This window comes from Gavia stellata, chromosome 2 (genome assembly GCF_030936135.1).
Source record: "Gavia stellata isolate bGavSte3 chromosome 2, bGavSte3.hap2, whole genome shotgun sequence".
Taxonomy (NCBI): Eukaryota; Metazoa; Chordata; class Aves; order Gaviiformes; family Gaviidae; genus Gavia; species Gavia stellata.
In genome coordinates this window covers 77,868,465-77,887,824 of record NC_082595.1, presented here as the reverse complement: position 1 = coordinate 77,887,824, position 19,360 = coordinate 77,868,465, and the positions used below count along the sequence as shown (strand labels likewise).

Genomic DNA, 19,360 nt, shown 5'->3' with positions numbered 1-19,360 from the left:
ATGATTTAACTTCAAGGGAATTTTGTTTGCAGGATTCACAGTATATTTACAGCTTCCTGACTGATGTAATTGTATACAATATCCCAGTAAGTTCACTGTACTTCAAGAGGTACATGTCAGTCTCTTTTGATTATTATGATAGATCAAGAAAATCTATCACTTTTTCTTAATTTATTTTTGGTAGAGTACAGGAAGTGAAAAATTCTCTTACCTCTTTCTCTGTGGTTGGGACTGTGGCATTCACAGGTTCATATGTTAACAAATAACCAGTAGCTCCATTGAGAGGTTCCCATCTCACTCGCATGGAAGTTGATCCGATGTCATAAACATTCAAGTTTCTAACTGAAGAGATTGGCACTGTCAAATAAAAAAATATATATTAATTTATTTCCTTCACCTTCTTCACCTTTCATATTTCACTTCACAGGTAGTACCACTGAGAATATTGCACATGGGTATTAGGGTACATTATGGATAGTGGAAAGGTGATCTTCAAGTAGTTGTATTTTAAGTGGTGCTTAGTTTAAGAATGAGGTAATGGTCGTCACATTTTGAAAGTGCTACAGATTGGCTATACACACAGCTAAAACTATGTTACAAGTCTGCACTGGAACACTTGAATATTCTGAAAAGCAACATTAACTCACACGAATGCTCCAACACTAAACAACATGACTGGTTTGGGAACTGTACTTGTAAAAGGATTTTTTGTACTTCCTTCTTGTTTTCTATGTTTCTCAAATTATTAAATAAACATGAAAAAGTACCACAGACTTCATAAAAATCATGTACATACATACTTTAAGGTTTTATGGCAAGCCTAATACAAAACAATCAAAGAAGTGAAATGAAAACCTAACATTCAATATTCTTAAAGAGTCAGGAAAGTCACCCTGTGTTGCATTCAGCATAAATATACCTAAAATCAATAATGTAGACAGCTAATAGTAGAAACATGGCTAAGTTATGTCTCATATAAGTGACGTAATTGCGTTGATCTGACTTTTTGTTAATCTTACAAATTTAGAAGGAATTTCTATAGTATTCTGGCTGCTAGTAGCAGGAATTAATTATCTACCATAAAAATGAAGGAGTACACATTTGTATATGATCAGATTTCAGGAATTTGTAAACTCTGTCTTGTAATTCATGTCTGTTGCTCTACTTTTGTACAGCCATGCTTTATGAGCCTGGAAAGAAGCTGGACAGATGTTTTTCACCACACTGCAGTTTCACTTTGCTAAAGTTTTCCAGCCAAGATCTGAACAACCAGTGTAACACAACACAATTTGGTAATTCAAATTAAAAATTTTGTTTCCTGTAAGAAGAAAGCCCACAGTGCTAAAAGTTCTACTGGACAGTTCCCCAGATGCCAAACTGGCTGTTAACACGTTATTCAAGTTCCATTTCTAACTTACAAGTTGTTTCCCTGCCGATTAGAGGTTCGCTGCTTTCATCTTCTACCACAGAAAACACGTTAACAACATATTCTGTTTCGGGTTTCAGATCTTTCAGAACTGTTGTTGTTTCCATCCTACTTACATAAAACTACATAAAAGAGAAGCATTGTTAACCACTGTACAACAAATGCATTTGTAACCTTATCACTTAGAAAAAAAAAATCATTCCTTGTGAAACTCTTCAGAAATCAATGATATGGAACTAAAAATAAGTATGGTCTTAACCTTCTATGCATTTTGTCTGACAGTATGCCATTATTTTTGCAAAGCAAGCTGTAGGGAAACCTCAGACAGACACTTGTTTTCAATAGATCTGGATATATCTAGCAGCACTCACTCTGCACCCTGCTTTCACACATGATTTACACTTTTATATTACTTAGCAACATAAAGGAAGTGCCAGGGGTACATGTTACCACTTTGGAAAAAAGTTTTAAACACCCAGGATAATCTAAATGGTTACAGCACATGGCATTAACAACATCTTGCAGAACAGAAATGCCAGCAAGCAGTCAAGCTGTAAAGTCAGTGTGCACTGGAATGACTGCTCCAACCTTAATCAAAGGCCAAGTCCTGAGGTCATGGTTTACCAAGATAAATTCTCCATGAGTCAAATCTGAGTTAAGATTTAAAAACCACATTCAGACATGGGAAGTTAAGAGTTAGGTACACAGAGGCACCTAACTTCATTCTCCTAAATACTATTCTGTCTGGTTGAAGAGCAATTCAGATTGCCTAGGATCAATGGCTGCCAGTTACTGGGTCTCTATGTAGAGAAGTAATAACCCACAAGACAAGTTTGACGCTGTGCATTAAACAGTTTGGAGGATACGCTTAGGCACAGGTTCAAAGTACCGTCGTACAATGTTAATCTAAGCACTAACTCACAACCTGTATCACCCACTGTCTTTTTTTCTATTAATATGAAAATGTACTAAAAGGACAGTAAGCCTACCCATGAGTATTCTCAGAAAACTTCTACAACAGACTTACTTGAATCAATATATGACAGTGGAATATGAACATAAAGGAATTACTAGAAATACCAGTCAACTGTTTTTAAGAAACATATTTTGCTCCTGGATTCATGATTTTAAAACAACCAAAGTCATCTTTATGCTCCTACTTCTTGTAATTTTGTGTATCATTTACTGAGGCATGATATTCTTGTCCTTGGGAGCCTTTTTACATTTACTGTTATACCATAAACAGCACAAACTTCTGAATTACATTACTGTAATGTGGAAGTCCAAGGTTATTATGGACAATGTCAGAGATGAACACACAGTACTAACCTGTTGAGGGCTACCTCCAGAGGTAGGGTAATATTCAACTCTGTATCTATCAACACTCTCAGGAGGCGGACTCCATCTCAGTCTGAAAGAACGAGGTGTCACTTCTGAAATAACTAGGTTAGAGGGAGGTGGCAAATCACCTACAAGTGGAAGCAAATTAAAAAATTATTAATTTATCTTATATCATCAGGAATAAAAACATGAGACAAAAAAAATTGCTTAGTTAAAAAAAAAAACAAAACACTTTAGGTACTTGCTTATGCTTCTGTTTCCTCAGAAATTCTTAAAACAACTGTGTGAAGAGATAGCTCACCATCACACCCTCAAGACCAAACAAGCTCCCGATCATTCCTACTCTACCTTCAATACCAGTGTTTCACTGGATAACCATCAGCTAACACTACTGTTTTTCCATGCCAGGCTTTGCTTTTGGGCTGTCAGACATTAATATTTGAGCAGGGCTGCTGAAATTTTCCTTATTGGATGAGTATCATCAAAGAACGTGCCACAATGAGCAAAAAGGTGACACAATGAGCAACATACTTCCTGATTCTGGGAGAAAAGAAGGCACATCCAGCCATGTCATGCTGTGTTAGGTATAAGACAGTCATTGTTGAAAAGAAAGGAAGAACCCCTGCAGGGTAGTCCAGGTGGTCTGCACAACTTCCTCACACCAGCAGCTGAAAAAACAGCCCAGGGCTACACAGTGTTCCCAGTAAGTAATAAAAAGGAATTAGCAGTGCAAGTACATAAATGGAAAAAGGATGAATTAGATCGAAAATGTGATGTACCTGGACCTTTCACACTGTTACACAGATTCGTGGTTACATCATCAACAATGCTAGCCAGAAAGGAGAAATCTGCAACATTGTAAGCATGGATGTCATCTGGATCTGTTGCAATCTGCTTCAATTCATTTTCATCTGCATTTTTAATACCTTACAGAGAAGACATGAAAACAAAACTTGTTAGAAATAACGGCCATGAAACACGATGCCATGAACTTAAGTCCCTAAACATATTCTTTGAATAACCTTTTAGGTACTTATGTACATTGCCACTTCCCTGGGCGTTTAACAGATGGGCAGGAGGGGGCTGGCACTGGCCACCTCTTCATATAATACCTACCAATTGCATAAAGCTCCACTCCCTCATCTCTGAGTCTTCTTGAAGGGTTGACTACATCATCTTGTGATTTGCCATCAGTGATGAGAACACCAATTTTGCGAGCTCTGGGCCTTAAGCCTGCATCTTGTTTGAAGTTGTTTTTTAGGATGAAATCCAAGGCCATTCCTTTCATGATACAAAGAAGGTAACCATCACTATAAAGTATTTCCACATAGTACTCATGGCAAAGAAGAGTATTTCATTCTAGTGATTTCACTCTGACAACTTCATTCCACAATTTACTTCCTTCACTCGGAATCTAGTTGCAGCCCATCTTCTAGACTTAACAGTAACTGATACTATTTCAGCCCCTTCAAAGTCTCTGATCTCTTATGTTTTATGCATCACCCTCCTATCTGATCTCCTCTAGCCACCCTTCTGGGTCCACACCTTGTCTTCATCCCAACCCTGACATGGAACTGCCTTTTCTTCTTCTCATATGCTCAGCAGCCACCCAAGCTCTTCACCGAAGCTCTGCTCCATCACTTTTCTCCAGATTTCCACTGAGTTTATATGTCTAGAGGCTATGCCTGTTCTCTTCCAAACATACTGAATTGAATTGTAAGGCCCTTTCATCATGGACAAATTTGAGCTCACTGAACAATACTGGGGTCAGCTACTAGAACTATTTTTATTGGAGTTTAAGGAAAATCCTGGCAGTGTGACATACCTGTTAGAGTATTGCCTCCCTTGTATGGTAAGTTGGCTACAGCTTCTAACAACGCCTGCTTGGTTCGGTAAGCATTAAGATTCCATTCTGTCCTGGGATCTCCACTATACTGTGCAAGACCTGGAAAAAGAGCCATCATTACTCAGTTATTACATGGCTGTGTAGCAGTTACTCCTCATTTTCCCTCCAACATATGAGAACTTACCAATCTGTACTTTGTCAGGACCAATATCAAAAACTTCAACAATACGGGCAATGAAGTTCCTGACAGTTTTAAAATTTGGCCGCCCGATACTCCATGAGCCGTCCACCAGCAGCACAATATCAGCTTCTGCTCTGGTTCTACATTCTAAACCTGCCATATCAACCAGAAAAATATAGCCTTAGCATGATAGCTTTCTTCCCCCATCCTTTTATATGACATATGTCATGAGTTAGCTTCCAAAATAGCTCTAGTTTTATTCACTGGCACTCTGTCAAGTATGACCTATTTGTGAACATTATTCACACTAGTCACTGGTTCCATGGCAAAAGATGTAAAAATTTCTTCATGTATGTTTCCTTTTATAAATAAGCCTTCGCTTATGCCAAGGCCAGTGCTCTTCGCTATTGTCATGTCATCTGCTTTGGTCTTTAAAGATGGTCGATAACTTGATTTCAGAGGTTTTGTAAAAGACTACTAAGCTGACCATTGACATGGCAGTGAGCATTATCAGTTTATCCAAATTTACAGTATTTTAATCTGTCATGGTTGGCTAAACTACTGCTTAATTTTCAACTATGTAATAGTGGAATTAATAGCATATATTATAACCACTTCCAAATAAATAATATTTCTGCATTTTCAGGGGAAAAAGACATAGTAATACAGGTGCTATAGAAGTTTGCTCATTCAGGAAAGAGAAAGGACACAATTTAAAGAAGATACACAAACATAAACAAGGTCAAAAGATAGAGAGGGGGCAAGAACAAACATTTATATAAAGCTGCAATGTTCTGAAAAGGTAGAAAGTTATTTCAGATATCTTCAGTTTACAAATTACAGAATAAAATATGCATCATATTGTTTTCATCACAAGGAAAATCACAAAATATTTATACAAAACAGACAAACACAATGATTTTATCCGCAGCCATTTGAAAAAAAAAATAATAATAATCCTTGCTCTCTCTCTTTTCCTGTAGATTGTGTTACCAGCTGCAAATTTTCTGGCTTCCTGCCATCAGAGCTTCTGGTCTTTATATGGAAGAAATCCCATTGAGAAAAATCAGCCACACTCATCACAGTTGAAAGATATTGTGATTTCATATATGTTCCACATAATTGATCCAACACTGCAGACTCATGAATATAACTATTCCATGTACCTGGGGGTTAAAAGCATGATCCTCTTCTGCATAGAAAATATAGATCTAGTCTTTAGTCAGGACAATAAAATCAGTTGGGAGTAGGTTTAAGTAAAACCATGTTAGTTCAAAAAATTGCATGCATAACTTCAATATGGAAGTTAAAGTTAGCTTCATGTACAATATAAAAGTTAAACTATTTTGACTTTTATTTTTCTTCCAACTACCATAGTTCCCCACATGGAAAACTCTAGCAAAGGCACCAGACCTAAGGTGATTTTTTTCCCCTATTAATAAATAATGTACTATTACATTTACAGTCCCAGATATAAAATTCATTTTTCATATTAACCATGACTCAAATCCATGCACTAGTAAAACTAATTAGCTTAAAGAATATAACACTGAAGACAGAAATGACAGCTGCTGTAATAAAATATAACAAACCACTCTTGGTGCTATTATTTTTCTGCCAGACTTATTATAGCTTTACTCTAATGTCACTGATGACTTGTTACGTAGTTTTTCTCAGTTTTACCCTCTTGTATTAGACAGAGTGGGACAGCAATTAATTATGAAGTGTCTAAAAATGTTGTCAATAAAGTTACACGAGGTGAATATTTTTTGCACAGTCCAGTGCGGAAACAAGGCATCAAAGAGGTTAAGCGAAAAGAATAGAGAGTCAACTGTCAGAAACTTTTTTTTTTTTTTGTTTAACTCTGACAGGCCCTTGCAGTTAGGTTCTTTCTCCTCACCAAGTTCTCTCTGATGGTTATGCAAACCTTGAAATGGCAGAGGAGAAAAATCTTTACTTCTACATGTATACTTGGCTATTAAGAAGCAAAGACCTGCTTCATTATGCTTTCCATGAAGGAGGACTGAGCCGTGAAACTCTCTTAATCCAATATTAATTGAGAGTATGGTGGGTGCAACTATTAACATGCAGAGGCCCATTAACCACAACAAGGGAGCTGCTATCATAACATTCATAGAAACTTCGACTGGAAGGTTTAGCTACACAGGGAAAAACTCCCAAACAGACACTGGAAAGCACTTAGCAGTTCCATTTCTGAACTAAGTCTCCTCTTTCTATAGTAAAAAAAAATTACTAAGTAATGGTTATGTTGCGTATAATCTCAGATAATACACAATAACACTGGGACATTCCCAACTATCAGATCTTTGTTCATTATATCGTCTTAGTCTTAAAAGGAAAAGTCACCATATAAGGACAAGCAAAGGGCTAAAGATCTGCTTAAAATTCTTTGTTCTACTCCTGTGAACACCCCTGTAGATGAGCCATGATCTCTGTTCAAGAATTTGACCTTATGTGATTTAACACAGATGTGAATGGCTTGAAAATGCAATACAGATGGCTTTGAGTAATCAGCAAAACATGGGTTGCCTGAGTTATCATTTTTGTAAGATCATCTAAAGGGTGCAGAGGACTAGAGTCATGAACTGGGGCATACTTTAGTGGTCATTTCAGACCAGAGGTTATGTCATCAGTGTAGGGAGTATACTGAATCCTGTAAATAAATATTTATGTGCTTTAGAAGAAGGATAAGGAAATGCTGGTAAACTTTTGGTCTTTTTTTATCCAAAAGCCAAGGCTGTCTTTTCTTCAGTTCAGTCATGTTTACCTCTAGATAAAAATGGCTCCGAAGTAGTATCTGAAAGGGTGGTCATCTCTTGTCCAACCAGAGGGCTGCTCTCTCCTCCTTCAAACATTCCAAAAACATTTACCTTATAGGTAGTTCCTGCCCTGCAATAGTTAAACAAATGTACTGTAACTAAAGTCACTTGGCTAGCTAAATGCTGACACTTCACTTATGAAATCCTCACAGAAAAAAATCCCCCATGGAAAAGAAGGTGCTAAAACATGAAGCCCAAAGACGAGCTCTTCCACAAGACAGTGAAGTTTTGACAATTTAAAAGCTGATTCTAGATTCTACACATAAATTTATAGCCTTCTTCATTCAAGAAATTTAAGACTAATAAAGACTAATATCATAATTAATTAATGATCCTATTTTAAATATATTTAGTAAATTTGCATAACAGATTTTGACATGGTCTGAAGCCTACTTTATAAATCCAGTTCTCTGAGAAAATAAATCAAGAACTAAACTAGGCTTTTTTTAACATGAGGTAAGGAACTTTTGGGAGGAAACTTTAGAAATCCCAACTTTCTCCAGTGTCCCATTAGCTTTCTTATATGCAAAATGCAGAACACAGCCTCTTCCCACATCTTTGCCTCCTTCAGTTCCTGTGAGAACACCCCAAGTGGTGTGAATAATCTCAGAAAAAGCCCTGCCAGGTGCCTTTCAGAGACTGCATAACAAGATCCTCATAGCTTATTGACAAAATTACTTTCTCACTTACAGTAGATTTTGCCAGGCATTTCAATCCCAGATCATGATTAAACAAAACACTAAGCTAAAGTTATTTAAAAAAAAAAAAAAGAAAAAGACATGAATTGTTATCCATACCTAAGCTCCTCCAATACCACTGTGCTGTCGTACGGCCCCACTATTAATTCTCCAAGACTCCCATCATCTTCAGTAGGGTGGAAAGTTACTTTGTACCCCTTCACTCGCCCTGGGGCTGGCTCCCAGGTTACTCGGAAACTTGACATAGTTGAATCAGAAGTTCTCAGATTTCGAGGTGGCTTAAAGGGAGAGGCTTTGAGGATGGAAAAAAAGGATTTAAATCAGGTCTGGTTATGGAAAAAAAAAAATCAACACGTATACTTTTATGTAAAATCTATATGCAAATCCAGTATTAGTGGCAGCCCTAAACTCTTTGTGCCTTTCCTTTGACATAAAGACAAGTATCAAGAGGTGAAAGGTGAGATTCACTTCACATAATTTTAGCTATCTAACCAATAGGTATGTGGGCTCAGTTTGTTATCAAGGCTCCCTCTATAGTCAACGGACTGCGGGATAGCTAGCAATTCATCTCACCTATCTTAAACATCCATCTGATCTTACAATAAATGTTGACAATAGGTAGACTAACCACCGTCAGTCTTTCTCTCTATTAGTTATAGACTATCCCTCTCTTTTAAATGGCAACAAGAAGGTGAGCCATATAGACCAAAAGAAAGAAACAGAAGCAGCTTCCTTTCAAACCAACACTGAAAAAATCAGAATTTACTGCAGGGAAAAGTCATACCCAGCCAATACTCAGTCACCAATATCACTTCTCAAGCTGCTTCCTCAGACCCCTGGGTCTCCAGCCTGGAGAGGGTGGAAGCAAGGACCCTTTTGTAGAAAAGGTCCTGCCAATAGTCCTCTCCCTTTACATGCTCAGGACCTGGCAGCTCAAGCAACTTCACGTGTGTGGCAGTATGTCAAAAAACAATTTTCCAGAGGAGTGCCAGCCAAACAGCTTGAAGTTTTTAGGTCGAGAGCAGCTTCCTTTGAAGACTAATGACTACACAGTGCAGGTCAGTCCTCAGAGACAAAGTGGTTAACAAGCCTGCTGCTAGCTTCTGCATCACTTTCGTGTAAATCTAAAGTACAGTCGTAGAAAATACTACAGCAGCGTAATCTCAAAGTTGCAAAAATGGGAATTAGAGTAAACAGAGTCACCACTATAGCTTTGGAAAGAAAAGGTGGAGGGGAAAAAAAAAAGTTTGTCTTATCCCTGTGCTAATGCAATTGTCTAACTATAGCTGAAAGATCATAAATGTCCTCAGATTGTGAATTCTACTAAGAAACAGTAGATACACTCTCACTCACAAGGAAAAATACAGCCTCTCCCATGATACTCCTCCCTGAATTATAATGACAGGTTCAACTAACAAGATCACTCAGGCTTCACTTGCTTCCAGAGAGTGATTGCCATCACAATTATTTACACTGAAAGCAGAGAGGCGTATCCATGTCAAGATGAACAGGTCAAAAATCAAAAGCAGCTGGATGATCTGAGATTTATCTCAGTATAATTTTCAAGATAGAAAAACTAGGTGTTGGTCAAGAGCTGATCAAGTTTTCATGACTCCTCTACATCAACCACATTTTAATTTAAAAAGAAATCTTCCTTCAGTAACTGAGGTGCTAATGAGGTGTTAGGAGACTTGTTTCTTACTTCCTGTCATCATTCAATATGCCATATGTTCAGAGAACAGAATGGCATAAAGTATTTACAGTGTACTTCAGTGAAAGGCACTAGTCCCACATGGACAAAAACATCTTGAAAAAAATTCTCTTTTGATAACGGCTCTGTATCTATGGAAGCAGAAAACTGACTCCAAATCTGGTTGATTTGATCTGGATAGCAAGAGAACATTTCCTTACAAAATGAAAGACCAGCATCAGATACATACTAAAGGCAGAGTAGAAAATGAGTTTTGCTTTTACTGCAAAAATCCCCTCACCAGGACTTAATAAATGTTTTAGAGTTTCAGTTTCTGAGAGAGAAGACAGCTTGTCCAAAAGACCGTGGTCTCTGAGGTCAGGCTTCCACTGATGACTCTTCAAAATCATCTAATCCCACTTTTTATCACCTCAGGTTTTCCACAGAAAATACGGTGACCAAATAAGACAAATCTAAGTAACAGGATGCTGGGTATCTATTTAATCAATACCCAGGACCAAAAGGCAAATTATGAAACAACTGACAACACTTGATTAAGTAGTCTGTTGATATACTGTCTTCCTCACAAAACACCGTGTTTTAACTTCTGATGACAGTGTTTCAAAACAAGTCCAGTATTTTCAACCAGAATTTACACCATATTTACACCCTCAATATCAACAGCAAAAAGCTGTGCTCAGGCGATGCCATAGTGAAGTTTCCAACAAATCAAACTCTCCTCTCAACCTCTAGCATTTTCTTCAATTGGCCTGTTAATTCATGATCTTGGCAGACTCCACGGTACTTTTCTACACATCATGATTATTAGTTTTAAGCACAAAACTTTAATTATCAAATCCTGTACAAATTTGTGACACATACCTGTTGTTCCCTCTGCTTTTCTTGATTTTCCTTGTCCAAAATCATAAATTGGAACAACACTAAGGTCATACGTAGTTCGTGGCTTAAGTCGCTTTAACACTATGCTTGTAGCAGGAGCATTTACTCTTCCAAACATCTGTCTTCCTCCATTGCGTGGTCGGTAGTACACACGATAAGACAAGACTTTCCCAGGTGAAGGCTGCCATGTAACTCTCATTGTATTTTCTGTCTCATTGTCTACTGTCACAGTCCTGGCATCTGGTGACACTTTTCAGTGTAAAAATACAGATAAATGTTTACTTTGTCACATAAAGATATGTTCAAATGCATGCCTACAAAATTCATTCTGCTGTATTAAAAAAAAATGCCCTCTTTAAAATTACTGTATTTGAATGTGGGGAAGACACAGGGGACTCTCACAGACCATTGTTAAATTATTTTTTAATTGTAATGGACTAAACAAGCGTAAGTGTGCTTTCCACTACAGAGAAAAAAAGAGTGAAGTATAAATTCCATGATGACACAGCATAATTGGGAGTTTTATTTAGTCACACTTTTCGGGAATCTGTTAAGTAATGGATTCAGCACTCTCAAATGAAAGTGATAAATTATAAAGCCATTGGGTTTTTATGAACACAATGTCCTATAGAGTTAAGATTTTCTAAGTTTTGAGTTTACAGATCTGATTAGGTACTAGTAAATACCTAAACTGCTGGGTGTTGGGCTCCATACAAACTATCCTGCAAATAACGGTGAGTGACTTTCCAAATGCTTGGAAAATCACTCACCACTATTTGCAGGACAGTATATGTGCTGAAATAAGCACATGGACTAATAAAGCATTTTCTCTACAAATTGCAGGCTTTTAAGAGGTATTTTCCAGACTGCACAAATGTTACAAATGATGTGAAGTGAACTGAAAAGTATGTAATGCTGGCTGTCAGCTGGAATAAGCCATCTAGGTTTTGGCAAAACTGAACCTTCTTGGCATGCCAGAATTAGTCAGTATTTCATCACATGGTAAGGTAAGCTTTGCAGGCTACTGTATCCTCTCCTGGTCCTAGGAACTGAGAATTTCTAATTGTGTTTGCAACAGAAAGATGCAATATTAGTCAGTCTCAGGTCTGGGTCTGTTGATAGGCCTGACAGCAAGTTCCCTCAGGCAGCACATTGAGAGAAGCAACAAATGATATGGCTAAACTGCCTACTTAATCTGGAAAAGGCTGGACAGGTAATACTGCTGTTCTTGAAGAAAGAAAGATGTGGAACAGTAGTGGCAGCAACCACTACTCCTGCGAGACCTTAAGAGCAACTATACCAGGTCTAGGACAAAGGTTAATGTAGTTCAGCAGCCTGTCTCCAACTAGTCAAACCAGATGCTTAGGAAAGAGTACAAGAACGTGTAAACATACATGATGCTTGCCCAGAGCACTCCCTCAGTCTTTGTCTTCACATGGCCCCTTCAGGCAAACAACAGAAACATCAAGGCTGATCCAGTGCATCCTTCATTCATTCTGTCTCCTCTACTTGCCAGTTCTTGCTGTACAGCAACAAGCTAGCCCTGGCCTCTCAGTGTTTTTTACTTTGCCTACACTGCAGGAGAGGCTTGAGCCTGCTTTGACTAATAGTACATAATGTTTATCAAATAAGAAAAAAGAAGACTCTCAGGAAAGGTAAATAACAAACATCAAAATCACTCAGCGAGCCTCAGTTTGAGGACTGTGAAGACTGGAAAGGGCAATAGCTTGGAAAGGAAATTCATTGATTCTGTGGGAATTTACCCCACCTTTCTTCTTTACTCTATCCATAACATTTTTTTCCTCCTGATTTCCAGCAGTCACACCAAATCTATGAAAGGCTAGCTTCAGAGTAATTTACAGACAAAATCATATCTTGAGGTAGAAGTAATTCTTGCTGAATCCAAACCTACATGACATAGAATAGATTTTCCTTTTTTCTAATGGCCAAACAAAAAGCCAGAATTGACTGATCTGAGGTGGCATTTTGGTTTGGGGGGACTTTTCAGAAAAAAAAGGTGAAGAAAAATAAGGTCTGTTTTCTTTAAAATATGATAATTTCATCAAGAACAGAATGTTACAAATGGTGGTAATATTGTACTGCACTCACCGTCAGTAAAAGCCTCTCCTTCTACTGGGTCTCCCTCTCCACTGCTGTAGGTTGCATATACTGAAATCCTGTATTTAGTCTCTGGCTCCAAGCTTTCTAGCACAGCATCCACTGTATTTCCAGGGACGTTCTTCTCTCCCATTGTATCATCATAAAGTGATTTCCATACTATCCTATAATCATTAACTGCTCCTGGAGCTGGTGTCCATGATAACCCAACTGTAGTGTCAGTTATGTCTGTGGTAACCAAATTACGTGGTGAACCACGTTCTGCAAGAAAGAAAACAGAAAATTGTCTCTAAAATACAAATAGCAAACGTTAGCAAAGTACAAATGGAAAAGTAAAATCATCATAAGAGCAAAATCAAATTCCCATCAATGTTAGTTTCAATAACATATATTTGTAGTTCCAAGAGAAAATTGATGGATTTTTCAACAAAATGCTTAAAGCTAACTTTAGATTATGAATGATCCTATCCCTTACCACACAAGACACTTAGCATTTATGCTTTAGAATATGCAAAATAAAAATGGCATTAATCAAAGACTTGGAACGAAGCCAGTGCTTAAATGTGCTGCAGCTCATTTAGGTAGATTTTAACTCTCAAGCAAATAATTTTATTTCATTAATTCATCTTCATCCTCATGTGTGTAACTTTTTTCTGGGGGGTAAATAAAGGAGACTTTTACTTGAGTGAAACAGTCCTTTCTCTGACAACCTTATCTTCTGATTTAATAGTACTATTATTATCTTCCAGACTACCACTAACCAGATCTATCAGCTATTTAATTTTATGTTTACAACTAATTTGCAGTGTGTTTACTTCATGCAGCAGTTACAGTAGAAAACAGTCTCTATCTTTCCACTCATAAGACTTGTACCTCTTTCCTCCCTGTAGTTTGTTCCAGCCAGCTTGGAACGAAGGAAACAGCTCGTTAGTCTGTGAAATCCAGTTGTCAGCTGGGTGCATGAGTCTCACCTAACACACCAGAGTAATTCCACCGCTTAAAAATGGAGCTCATTGGTCTAAAGTGGTGCAATGAAAGAAGTGCCTCTGTTTAATGTTTAACATACGTTTATAACATATGTTCAATTTTCCTATTGCAGCGGCTGGCTTTTGATGGCAGGAAAGGAGCGCTGACTGGTGGCTTTAATGCAATGGCCTCACTGTAGCAAATCTGCAAAAAGGATCTACAAAACCAGATCCACATACACACAGAAAAGCTTGATTCTTTGGTGTCTATGCGCTGTGGCCTACAGGACATTCCTGAAAGACTGCTTAGCAAGAGGACTTAAACACTTGAGGTGGCCTCATGGCATCACAGTTAAGTTTTACTTGCACTGGTAGAAATATATCCCTATATTATACCACAGCAACCACAGGACTAGAGTCAAAATTCTTTGAACACAAAGAAATTCAGTACCCATCCAATTTCCACTGCTTAGGCTTATTGCAAGAACAGACCTCGCTGTTTTCAGAAGCCTGAAGCAGTTTCACTCCAAGACTGAGCAACAAGTTGCTCAGTCGTATACTGTGTTTTCACTTTTCATATTCATTTGTCTTTCACTTCCACCACAAACCTGCAATATTTCCAAACATAATCCCACAGGAGCAAACAGAACTACCTGTAGGAAGGCCTCACTTTGGAACTATCTCATTGCCAGCACAACTTCATTAAAACTGAGCCAATGAATCCCACTTGGCTTAATGATGAATGGAAATTAATATCAACCTATCTGAAAAAAATGCTTAGAGTAAAGATTCATCATCTACACAGATTACAGAATCAGAGGGTACCACTCCAATCACGAAGCTGACTCTCAAACATAGCTAGTAGAGCATGTAATAGAATTCCTTTGTGTTGTGGGGTTTTTCTGATTTTAATTCACAACCTTGGGACAGTCCATCATGTTCTTCTGGAGGCCATTCTTTTTGCATCCTAAGTCTGCATCAGTTCTTACAATTTTACTCTTCAAACTAATTTTTAGCCTCACAATATAAATCACCACAATTTATGGCATCTTCTCTTCAGAAAAAGGTTAAGATACAAAGGTTTTGGTAAAGTTCACTTGTTTACCATTTCACAACAATAGCAGTTGCATATAATGAAAAAGTTATATTGAAAAGGCCTGATTCAGCTCATGCTTCCTGCAGTCTCACTGAATTCAGTGACTGCATTAAATGAAAGCCAGGGCAGAATCTAAACTCCAAAGACCAATTTTCCTGGAAGCCTGAAAAAAAGATTTGCCTTCAAAAGTAAATTACACCAATTTTTCTGTCTGCTCTTAAGCTTCTTCTCCCAAATCTTGGCTTTTTCATACAATAAAAAAAATATTAAGGCAATCCAAATGGAAAAAATATGGAAAACCTAACTTGATAGAATGCACAGATGTCTCACAATAAAAGCCTTTCTTTCCATATTTTAATGTAATATAAATATACAAGTAACTTTATTTTGGCTACTTTAAAACATGGCTCTGCCACAACATGATTTCAGTATTAAAGTATCTGCTACCACAGCACAATTTTTTTGCAAGTCTACTCTTGGACGCTACAGCTAATGATACATGTTGGAAACACTGCAAAAATAACTGCATATTTAAAACCGTTATTGATTAAGTCATTATTGAGGTCATTAAATAACAGAGGAAAATAATTTGTTTGGAATGGACTGTAATGAACACCAGTAACTGTAACATGTTGGTTCTGAAAGAAATAACCTTTGGAACTAAATGTCTTTTTTATAAGGCAAGGTAAGAGAGGGAAAAGGGACTGGGATTCCAACCAAACCACTAGAACTAAATGGAAAATTTTTACTTCAAATAGTTGGAAACTGCTGACAAGACAACTTACCTACTAAAGGAAATTAGACTTTTTATATGTTACACTGCAACCGAGAACATTTCTTTAACATAACACACTAACTTGATTTGCACCTCATGTGTGAGGTGGAAGTTCACTGACAACTTTTTTCTGCTTCACTGGATCTCCCACAAGTGTTTTTGTATTAGGGGAGCAGCTGTGTTTAAGATGCAGTCCAACTGTAAGTCTTAAATTATTAGGATTCCATCAAGTATTATCTAAGCTGCTATACTCAGAGTCAAGATACATATTTATGCTCCACAATAACACTGGTATAATGTAGTGACTAGCAAACATGCAATTAGACCTATGAGATATTTTTCCCTTGGATTAAAACAAAATACCTAGTTACCTTGATTACGCTTCACAAAAGAAAAAATCTACAACTGTGGCACCTAAGCAGTCATTCTGTTCTTTAGTGCACGCGTTCAGAAATGCTTGTTGTACACCTGCTTCTTGCCTGCTTGTTTAAATAGCATGGATAAGGAGTGTGGAAAGACAATGCACAGTGTAAGAAAGAAAAGTGTTGGCTGACTGGCTCGCAAGTAGTTAACAGTCAAAAGACTCCTGTTTTTTCCTGACTTGAAATGGAAGTTAAAGTACACCCATCGCTTCATACAGCCCCCAAGTCATCAGCAAGTGAGGAAGCAGTTGGTTTTTGAAAATTATCCCTTAACAGGCATTAGGTCCTATGATGCTCCGGAGCACCAAACCAGCTGGTGTAAGCACAGCTGTAAGCCATGGTGAGTACATACATACACAGTAAAATGAAGTGCTTGCACGGACAGGTCAAACCCCTGGGCGAGCAAGCCAGTCACCAGTTTCAGGCTATCAGATTCTCTTAGGCTGTCTTTAGCTCAGAGCTGCAGGCTGCCTACAGTCCCTTGTACGTCTCTACCATCACTCAGTGCAGACACACTCTCAAAAATTAACTTCATAACTTTCATTCGGGTGCTTTTACACCCAGTTCTGGACTTCTGCAATGTCCAGTTTCCATATTAAGATTTTCCACTATAATATGCCAGAGACATGACATAATATTAAAGCGGTTTCCCTGGGTCCACTTGACGGACTTCCCATAGCTCTCCAGCAATCACTGTTGTTACTGAACACAAGACTGTGAATCAGCTAAAATTAAAATGTGGGCATTCATAAAAATCAAATGGCCTTATTCAAATGGCCTTTCCCCTCAGAAACATTTACACAACTCCAGCTGATTTCAGTGGGAGTTGTACCTGCAGTTTGGGCCCAAAATTTAAAAAATTTTCTGTATGTTCTCTTAAAACCAGCTTTCAAAATCAACCTGCAAGCAGTAAATTTCATGCAGAGCCATGTTTCATTTAAGTTAAACATAGGATTGATCTAAGCCAGCATCCTAAAAGGTCAGAATCATAAATAAATAAGCCTTCTCTTGCAGAGGCATATACCAAAATTTTATAGCCTGAGTCCTGCCTTGTTTACAATGGGATATGTCAGGAGTATCCTATTAAGTCAGTAGGCTAGGTCACCGCAGCCAAGGATCCAAGTGCATGCATCAGATGAGATGATAGCAGAATCACTCTAAGGTTTTACTCTAATGGCCAAACCCTCCTCAGCACTGGAGGAGGCAGTCACTTTGGTCAGCTGATATCCTTCCCTCGGTGCCACAAAGTAGTTGGTTATTCCTGGAGTACCAGCCCTCAGGTACATAGAGAGGGGATATGGACATGGCGCAAGGGAGAGTCAAGGACTTGCTACATGAAGGGAATGCTCACTTGTCCCTGTTAGAGCAGGTTTCTTGCTCTTCTGCTACCAGGAATGCAGAAAGGTAAGAAGATGCAAACCGGGAGAGTTCTGACCCAAAACAGAAGGACTTTGGTCAGAGCACTCCTGAGTCCCTGCTCTAGGATAGAGCCACCAAGAAATCATACTCAGTCCCTTTAATATTTTATCTGTCTTTTCCAACAGTTAATCAGTTAACACTACTCTCATGAAACAGCATTAAATCTCCTGAGGACACTGAGTCCTTGTTTCTGTCAGGATGGAAGCAGCACTAAGCAGTCTGAACATTATGTAAAGTCCCTGTGATATACTAAAAACCTCATTGTAAGAAAATGTCACTTGAATTTATACTATTCTGCCTGTAGGAGGTCATTCATTTCTAAAGCATTCTTATGTTACTATAGAAACAGCAAAAAGACATCATTTACTTACCAAAGAACTACCATCCTTTTTTTGGCCAAAAAAAAGAGCCCACCCACCCAAAATCCCAAAACCTAAGCGCTAAGAAACCTATACAACAGAAAATAACTTAAAACTGAAAAGTGACTCAGTCATGACAACTTTTTTTAATATATTGCTTTAGTACAGCCCAATTCTTACAGCACAAATAGCTACCCTGTCAAACGGGATGGCAGGACTGGGCCCTATTATCACTGAAACATAAAGATTCTCTTTCTAAAGGGGAAGAGACTATGACACAATTATGTCTCAAATTTATCTCCTGAATATAATACACTACACCTCTTGTTGTTTATTCTAAAATGTACAAAGGTAAGAAATAAAATGGGATAACATCTCTGCTAATGTACACTAGCAGTCTCATTTATTTCAAAAGAACTACATCCATTTACACCAACAGCGTTTCTAGTCTAGGAACTTCACTGATATAAACGGATATACTTTAAAATTTCTCAGTGCAAGCAAGATCGGAATCTGACCACTGAATCTTTTTCTGAAAAAAAAAAAAAAAAAAAAGCCGTTTTTTCTAAATTTCTCTGAAATTCGTATTTAAAAGTATTAAAAACTGCTTACAGTCAGTAACTGAAATATTCTTAAAGCTGTTCTGAAAAATATATAACTGCCAGCAAAAGGACACTCATAAAATAGATCTGCAGCTTTCAAACTTTTCAGACATTCATTAGGATTAAACATTTCTGTGTAGATTGCTTAATCTAGCAATTAATTTGTTTCTCTTTAAAACAACTGTAAATTATGAAAGTTAATCTATTTAGCAATTAATGTATAGTATGTTCTTTTCATGTGACAGCATGCCTTTCGTCAGAAAACCAAATTCTTACAACCACCTTTCTTATTAAAAAACAGATTAGAAAAACAGTAGCTCTCGCAAACCGCTCGCTGTCTGTTGCATTTACACACACCACCCTCATCATGTTTATCATTGTATTTTATTTCTGGTGTATGATTTCTGGCGTAAGATCACATAATCCCCCAAAAAATTGAAAGCCAAATGCTTTGTTTGGGGTGTTTGGGGATAAGAGGGAGACTTTTCCCTAAGGCATTCCTGTGGGTATTTCTTGCTTGTTCTTCAATCTGTGTTATGTATCATCAAATATAACCATCAGTGCTAATTTGTTTAGTTCCCCTAGCTGTCACAAGCCTTGTTCCACCACACGGCAAATGGCAGCCTGCACTGATTTAATTTACTTTAGCAGTTTCCATGACTTTGTGTGAGCTGAGGGCAAT

General features: G+C 37.8%; 1 protein-coding gene across 1 annotated transcript in view; it reads right to left on the bottom strand.

Moving 5' to 3' along the window:
- The window catches only part of COL12A1 (collagen type XII alpha 1 chain), a 100,554-nt gene that overhangs the window by 56,687 nt on the left and 24,507 nt on the right, over nt 1-19,360 (bottom strand). Inside the window, exons 13-23 of the mRNA XM_059835443.1 lie at nt 13,032-13,301; nt 10,905-11,171; nt 8,432-8,624; nt 7,583-7,704; nt 4,798-4,947; nt 4,593-4,712; nt 3,884-4,048; nt 3,547-3,693; nt 2,756-2,895; nt 1,419-1,548; nt 212-357 (exon numbers count right to left, since the gene is read on the bottom strand). Of these exons, the coding sequence (XP_059691426.1) occupies nt 212-357; nt 1,419-1,548; nt 2,756-2,895; nt 3,547-3,693; nt 3,884-4,048; nt 4,593-4,712; nt 4,798-4,947; nt 7,583-7,704; nt 8,432-8,624; nt 10,905-11,171; nt 13,032-13,301 (1,850 nt within the window). The remainder of the gene's footprint in view (nt 1-211; nt 358-1,418; nt 1,549-2,755; nt 2,896-3,546; nt 3,694-3,883; nt 4,049-4,592; nt 4,713-4,797; nt 4,948-7,582; nt 7,705-8,431; nt 8,625-10,904; nt 11,172-13,031; nt 13,302-19,360) is intronic.